Source organism: Ahaetulla prasina, chromosome 1 (genome assembly GCF_028640845.1).
Source record: "Ahaetulla prasina isolate Xishuangbanna chromosome 1, ASM2864084v1, whole genome shotgun sequence".
In the NCBI taxonomy this organism is placed as follows: domain Eukaryota; kingdom Metazoa; phylum Chordata; class Lepidosauria; order Squamata; family Colubridae; genus Ahaetulla; species Ahaetulla prasina.
In genome coordinates this window covers 29,621,897-29,629,981 of record NC_080539.1, presented here as the reverse complement: position 1 = coordinate 29,629,981, position 8,085 = coordinate 29,621,897, and the positions used below count along the sequence as shown (strand labels likewise).

Sequence of the window (8,085 nt, the reverse complement as noted above, 5' to 3'; positions counted from 1 at the left end):
TCTCTTCTCAAAATCCCCAAAGCTTTAACCAAAAACTGTCTACTATTGATCTCACCCCATTCCTAAGAGGTCCGTAAGGGGCGTGCATAAGAGCGCAAACGTGCCTACCGTTCCTGTCCTATTGTTTTCTTTCCTTATATCCAATCAATATAGTTATTACATACTTATGCTTATATATATATGCTTTTTTTTAATTTTGTCACAACAGTATATACAATCATCAACATAAAAATAACTCATCATGAGAGAAAAGTATATATAAGTAAAAGTATAAGTAAAAGTATGCATATAATATTATAATGAAGAGAACAATAGGACAGGAATGGTAGGCACTTTTGTGCTCTTATGCACGCCCCTTATAGTCCTCTTAGGAATGGGGTGAGGTCAATAGTAGACAGTTTTTGGTTGAAGATTTTGGGGTTTTGAGTAGAGACTATAGAGTCAGGTAGTGCGTTCCAAGCGTTAACAACTCTGTTACAAAAGTCGTATTTTCTGCAATCAAGTCTGAAGCGGTTGACATTAAGTTTGAATCTATTGTTTGCTCTTGTATTGTTGCGATTGAAGCTGAAGTAGTCTTTTACAGGAAGGATATTACAATAGATGATTCTGTGTGTTAAACACAGATCATGTCGGAGTCGGCGGAGTTCTAAGTTTTCTAAACCCAGAATTTCAAGCCTGGTGGTATAAGGTATTTTGTTGATTTCGGAGGAGCAAAGAACTCTTCTAGTAAAATATTTTTGGACGCGTTCGATAGTATTAATGTCAGAGATGTGGTATGGGTTCCAGACGGATGAGCTGTATTCAAGAATAGGTCTGGCAAATGTTTTGTAAGGTCTCTCTATATATAGATATATACATATAACTATATGTATATAGTTACTTTCATCCTTACGCTTATATATACTGTTGTGACAAAATAAATAAATAAAATAAAATAAAAAATAAAAATAAATAAAAGTCTTAAAGGGACCAAGGTTGGAGACCCCTGGTCTAAGCAGCACATGGGGACAGTATCATTATTGTGTCTCTTTCTCTCAAGGGACGGACTAAAATGCTGTTCGGAGTTGTTTTTTTATACAGATTCACGTGACTAAGATTGCGATCATGTGACACATCATGGCTGCGCCCAGCTGGCTCTGGGTTCCCCAGCTGTACCTGTATTTGGTAGTCCCTTCCTTTGCAGGGTTCCTGGTAGACACGTTAGAGCAGGTAAAGCGGCAGGAGGCTTGTCCGGGAGGGGGGAGATTTATGAGCGGGTCTTTCACAGTTTCCATCGACCTTCTTTCAGGTCTGCGGCTGCTGTGCTGGGCCCATGCGAAATGAGTCCGCAGCAGCCGTTTTCTGCGGTTCCCGGGTGGGTACGATTCGGCGGGGCCGTTGCTGCTTAGAGAGGGACAAGAAGATTGTTTTGGGGTGAGTCGATTCGAGCCGACATGATCAGTTTCTTACCTTTATTCGGGCTCCTCCCCGCTTGGGGTTAGCCAGGTTACACCCCGGAATTGCAACGCGCGGATGGCTCAGGCTTTTTTCCCCTTTCGCTTAGGGGGAAAATAATTCAGCGCCTGACGCAAGCTGGAAACTTAACAAAATACGTTCTGTAATACAGCACTTGACGCCAAGTACGTTATCTTTTGCTTAATTGCGGTAACAAGGCAGTCCAAATGTAGCCCTTGGCATCTGATATCTGATATCTGGTTTTGGATTCCAAGATGCGTTGTCTAGGAATGTATTTTAAATGTGCCATTGCCCTGAAGAGATCGTGATCTGATTAAGGAGGCTTAATTTGTTTTGTTTTTTAAAATAACCCAAAAGTATATTATGAGAACGAATAAAATGAGCTTTCCAAAAAATAATATTGTTGCTGTTTTCAAAATCTTTGTTTCCTTCCTTCTTTCTATCTTTTCTTCCTTCTTTCTTTCTCAGTGGTGAGAACAGTGACATAGCTAGATATTATTTAAACAAGAGAAAATATGACAACATTGCAAAAATTCTCCCAGGAAGTAAGGGGTGTAAAATAGAAGGCAGGTCCTCCTTTTCTATGGAAAATGCTGCCTTAAATGTATTTGCAGTTCTGGCATTACATTTATATGGGTATTTAGTTTTAATTTAACTTTAAAATTATAGTGGAGTGAGGTTGATGGGATTTTAATTGTTTTATGTTAAGGTTTACTGAGAGTTGAGTCTTGTGAATGTATGTTGTTATACTTCTGTAAAATAAAGTAAATATACTTTGGTTACTGAGAGTTCTAAATATATGGTTATTGAATTTGTATGCTAATTTTATTTTTCCTGAATTGCTCGGCATTTCATTATGCATGATTCCTAGGACAGTAATCTGAAAAATACTAATTAGAAAATCTGTGTATTATTATAACCTGAATGATAATTTCCACATTCTCTTAGTATTGGCTATGATGACAGGGTAATTTGAGTTGTTTTTTTTATTTATTTATTTACATTTATATCCCACCCTTCTCCGAAGACTCAGGGCGGCTTACAGTGTGTAAGGCAATAGTCTCATTCTATTTGTATATTTACAAAGTCAACTTATTGCCCCCCCAACAATCTGGGTCCTCATTTTACCTACCTTATAAAGGATGGAAGGCTGAGTCAACCTTGGACCTGGTGGGACTAGAACCTTCAGTAATTGCAGGCAGCTGTGTTTTAATAACTGGCTTCTTACAGCCTGAACCACACCGCGGCTCAGGCTGTAAGAAGCCGAGTTGAAGTTAAATGTTAAGTAGTGTAGCTTTTATTTATTACTTCATTTTCCCAATACATTAATGTATGAATGAATTTTATGGTACAGTATCATCCTGAAATATTTTTTCTCCAACATCATTCATTGGATAAAACTTAGGATCAGAAATTTGGTGAAAGATAAAACTGGGGGGCTAGCTGCCATGAGACATAAAGAACATTGTGATATTTCCTCCTTTATGCTGGGAGTATAAAGAACATTGATATATTTCCCCTATATCCTGCTCAACAGCCAACCTTTACGAGCAATTTGATATGTCACCCAATATCCAGATTTGTGCAGCATGTTAGGATTGTTAAACTCAGTGGTTGTTTTTTTTCTTTGTTCCATTTTAATTAATAAAGGTACCAAAAGAATAAAAAATGTTGTGGGAATTCAGTCAACAAATGTAATTAACTACTGCATCTGTTCAAAAAATTTTATACCAACAGAAATATAATATTCCATAACTGATAAATCTTGTAATAAGTCTTACCTAGCTATTGTGAAATACGTTTTCTATTACTCCCCAATATAAAAATAACATTAGCCAGTCCTTTACGCTAGAAGTAAGTATCTCTCTTCATCTATAGGTTGGATTATGGGAACTGCTCATTGCATCAGCTGTGCTCTGGTTTCCAGGAAGTGAATACAGCTTTTGTCATGTAAGTTTAATTTGTTGGACCTGTCACAGTTTAAACCTCTAATTAGAAATGATCCTTGGCTCCATTTGTTGAGAAAGGTGTAGTTTATTTGTATTGTAGTAAAGCAAAGCCAGGACTGAAAATCACATTCCAAAATCCCCAAGTTCTATTCTTCCCTCCCTTAACTGTCTCTCATTGCTCCCCCCAGTATAACCAATCTGGTTCAGGCAAGATATTTTCTTAAGTCAGTTCAAGCACAGATTAGTGTGCAGCCCCCTCCTTTCTCCAGCTGGGTAACCTTGAGGCAGCATATTGTGGAGATACTGCACTTAATTTCGTTTCCCAAAGCATTCTCCCCCCCATCTCCCCTCAGCTCAACTCATGGCAGTCTGTCACAACAGTGAAGCACAAGCAAGCATAAGGTGGCAACTGACAGAATTACTGGTACCATCATGTTCATAATTCCCCATACAAGACATAGAACTGAAAGACTTTTTTTTAATAGTAGAGCTCTTTTGGGTTCTTATTCACTCTGAACACTGAGCCTAGGGGAGACAAAAGACAGGCTTGTCGGTTCTGGCTTCCCTTTCTGAAATACCAGCAATAATTGTGAGTAATTTGTGCTCAGATGCTTGTTAATGGTTTATGTGTGAGTCTTTGATACATACAGACATGACATTTGTTATGTAAACAGCCATGGAATCTCTCTTCTTTGTCTATGAGCAGCTGTTGGAGAGTGCTTGAATTCTGCATTTGGGCATTTGAATGGCACAAGTAATATCTGTCTTCAAGCTGGAAAGAAGGAAAACCTCGAGATTGAGATACTTGTTTTTAAATGTGAATTGTCCCACTATAGCAGACATGGCATCAGAGTGATGTACTACACTAATCATCATTCACAGCATAGAGGAAGCACAACATTGGCCTTGAATGTATTCTCTTCATTATCTTGTTCTTAATGTAGTGATCTAACTGACAATCCACTGGAAAGTCTCCCTGAAGACCGCTTCCGAGGATTCATTCAGCTGCAGACCCTGTGAGTATTGTAAATGATTACAGATGCAGAATGAGTGGATGCTGCTGACTTGAGTTCATTTATCAAATTTATATCTACCTCACAAGAAGTGATTCTGGCTAGCATATAGCGTAAAAGTATAAAAACATGTCAAACCAAAAGACATAAAACACATAAACACACCCACATACCCAATGAGATTTGATCAGCAACAGAGCCACCTCAAGATCTCATTGGTGCTCTTGAGGGACTTTCAGAAAATAAGGAGGAATGAAACTGACTCTTAAGGGGAAAATGTTCCATAAGGTGTGGGCATCACAACAGAGAAGGCCTACTTCCTGGAGCCCATCAAGAGAGGTTTACCAGGAGATAGAAACTGCAGGATAACCTTGCCTATTATGCCACATTCTCATTAAAAGGATTCAGTAGAGATCCAAAGTTTTTCTTGGTTGTTTTCACAACATTACACATTTGGGATGTAGTTTTGAGACTTTATTCATTTGGGGGGACGGGGACCCTATTGAATCTGCCTCTCACCTGTTTCTGATGTAATTTATGTTAATCCCCAGTGCTTTGCCTCAGAAGCTGGATTGTCCTGGAGGCAGTGAAGTATGGAAAAATATCACCATCCAAGGGAACAATCGTATCTGTCAAGACCAGAAGAGCTCCTGCAATGGCTCATTGGGACTTGGTATGGATATAGTTAGGCAAGATCTTGTGTGCCTGGGCTGTAGACACCTAAGAAGAGGTAGAGAAAGGTGGGGATTGGTAACGAGGACCCTAAAAGTAAATTGTTTACCTCCAAACTCCAACAAAATTATCTTCAGTCTTATGAAAAAACAGTAAAGAAGAGTGGCTGCCTGTTGGACCTCTGGGGCTGAGGTGTTCCACAGGATTGAGGACCCTCAGAGAATGGTTGTCTCCAGGGCTAGACTTCCTGAAACTCTATCAGGAATGGGGCCATTAATATTCAGTTCCTGGAAGAGCATGAGAGACAGCCACAATCATATTGGAGGAGGTGGTACTAAAAGGTCAAAACCAGAAGATTGATTTGGAAGCTTCTTAGCAGCCAATGTGGTAACTGAAGAATAGGAGTTAATTCTACAGTAATGGTTCGTATCTGCTAAAAACCTACTCTATATTTTGACCCACTGCAGTTTGGGTCATGTTCAAAGGCAGCTCCATAGGCTACTACATTGCAGTAGCCTAGCCATCAATTAGTAAAGGTGTGAGTCACTCTTACCACTGTAAGTATTGCTGCAGTCTGCAAACGTAGAAAAAAGTCTAGAATTTCCCTTAATAATTTTTGGGCAATTCTGTTAAGGGCAGCAAAGGATTATCCAGCAGGAAGTTCTTTTGCGTTCTTGCTTAGCTATTATTTCTGAAATTTATTTTTCAAAAATGAACTACAGCTGGGGAAAGAGATGGGTTTTCTACACATTTCTCCAGTGGAATCTACTTCTGATTTTAGCATTAGCATTTTATGGGCTAGTCTTAGTCCTGAGTAGATAGAGCAAAATATTTGCTATATGAAACACCTGTACAAAAAGATAACATCAGTAGTAATAGGAAGCAAAAGACCTGAAGTGAGAGCAGCAAGATCCTCATGTCCCAAATCTTAGGAAGATAAAAATAGGTGGTTTTGGCAGAAAGGATCAAGGTGGGCAGAATAAGGTCAGCTCTGCAAATGGAAGGCACAGTATTAATGGTGTGGAAGAGACTGAAAGAAAACTAAAGACAAGAAGCTGTGAGTTGTGCTGTTTGTGGAATGAGATTTGAAAAGTGAGAGGATATCCTCACTCTTTCCCCTCCACTCTCTTTCTCTACAGTTTGGGTATGCCCAGAGGGATCGCTTTGTACTTCTGATGGACCCGGTTTGTCCCAGTGCCTCTGTGTAGATCCATACCATGGCTATAAATGTTTGCGCCAGGTAAGTTGATCTTTGATTACAATGGGATTTGTGCTTCTCCTCTGGTACAAGGAGATGGGTCTCTTGGGCATGATGGGATGGAAAATCCAAAATAAAAGCTCTTAAATTAAATAGATCAGGGGTGTCAAACTCGATTTCATTGAGGGCTGCATCAGGGTTGTGTTTGACCTGGGGTGGCTTGGCCAGCTCAATGTCACTCATGTTGGGGGCGCCTGTGGCATGCTCCGTGTTCGGCTGTGATGGCCTCCTGCAACCCTCTGCCAGTGAAAACAGAGCTCGGGAGGGCCACCCACAGCCCTCCTGAGTTCCGTTTTTGCTGGCAGAAGCATCATGGGCCAGTCATTCACTGTTTCCAGGGCAGCCCCACGGGCCAGATCCAGCCCCCGGGACTTGAGTTTGACACCACTGAAATAGATTATTTCAACCGGGAATAATCCTTACATTATGTGTTAGGTCTGCCGCCTTCTCACTGAGGATGTTGGAAACTAATATCCAACAGCATTCGAGGACTTCAGTTTGGTAAAAGCTGCGCTAGAGCACATTTGTTTCAAGCCTTTGAGGCTAATGAAAAGGAAACTTTGTGAGCTAATCAAATTAGAAGAAGCCTTCTAATTTACCTTTACCTTTCAGGGCGATTTTCCATACCTGCTGTTCTTCGGAACTTTGGGAGCCATCACTATCACTCTCTCCACCTTCCTTTGGATCACCCAGCGGCACAAAGCCAAAACCGTTTAGTGGCCTCTCCATTCTCCAGGCCCACCAACACTACACAAAGGAGGTGCTAGTTTACAAGTCTCGTCTGCTGTCTGTTGTTAGTTACCTTTGTTTTTGGAACTGGAAGTTCCCAATTTTTCTGGGGGAAATAATTTTTGGATTAGAGCCTGTCAGAGTGGTTACACTCCATTACCTGTTTGGGAGAACACTGCAGCAGTTATTGTACAGGAACACATTATTTTCAATTGGTTGCTTTGCCAATGCATGGAAATTGGGACTATCAATAAAATAAAATATAAAAAGAGAAGTGTGGAAAATTAATGTCTAATTGGATGTTAGATATTCTTTGGAGTGTACATTTAATTTCTAATAAAGTAAATACAAGTAATCAGGGTTGTGTCTGGATATGATGAAAACCAGTGCTTGTGTGATTCCTGATTCCTTAGAGCTTAATACAGATTTCTTTCTTCTACTATTAGAAGCAGGGAGCCTGAGAAAAAGTGCTAGTTAGAAGCAGTATATGGGTGCTCTTTTTCAGGGGAAGTTTTTCTGGGTCTGGAACGTTTAAAAGAGAGTTTATGAGACACTCATCCCCATCCTTACTCCTGTTACTTCAGGACACCTCTTGGATTCTACCATTAATGGACCCTGTTGTTTTCCTGCCTTAAAATGTAAAGGTTTATTTGAATAAATAACTGAAGCCTATTTCTTTCTCTAGCCTTTATTCTTTTCTGGGACCTGATTACTCCAAAACCCCATTTCCCCCCATGCCTATTACAGAAAGCTTGCAAGTTTGCCTTTTCTTTCTTTCTTCAAATGCCTTCTACAAATCATGAAGCCATTGGAAAAACTATCTGTCTGCATTCCAGGCCAAAGTTGAACTAGTAATGTGATTCTGTGTTTGAACAATACTCATCCTTGAACGCTTTGCTTCTTTCTCTCCTTCATTGTTAAAAGACTGATATTTATTCAGCCCACTGTCCTCTGTTCATGCAAGATTCCCTAAGCCTTTAAATCACCTCAATGCTGTATACTAAGTATT

The 8,085-nt window shown here is 39.9% G+C and overlaps 1 protein-coding gene across 1 annotated transcript; it reads left to right on the top strand.

Annotated features, from left to right (window-relative positions):
* The first annotated feature begins 1,073 nt into the window (after positions 1–1,073).
* On the top strand, positions 1,074–7,748 carry ATRAID (all-trans retinoic acid induced differentiation factor). The gene is made up of 7 exons (XM_058164658.1): positions 1,074–1,209; positions 1,289–1,413; positions 3,334–3,405; positions 4,349–4,420; positions 4,969–5,090; positions 6,229–6,329; positions 6,960–7,748. Exons 1-7 carry the CDS (start codon positions 1,117–1,119, stop codon positions 7,062–7,064), a joined length of 690 nt encoding a protein of 229 aa, XP_058020641.1. The 5' UTR covers positions 1,074–1,116; the 3' UTR covers positions 7,065–7,748.
* Positions 7,749–8,085: the final 337 nt, after the last annotated feature.

Coding starts and splice junctions, on each gene's coding strand:
- ATRAID (XM_058164658.1), top strand. CDS start 1,117: ATGGCTGCGCCCAGCTGGCTCTGGGTTCCCCAGCTGTACCTGTATTTG. Junction 3,406..4,348: donor GTGAATACAGCTTTTGTCAT/GTAAGTTTAATT, acceptor TTCTTAATGTAG/TGATCTAACTGACAATCCAC. Junction 6,330..6,959: donor GCTATAAATGTTTGCGCCAG/GTAAGTTGATCT, acceptor TTTACCTTTCAG/GGCGATTTTCCATACCTGCT.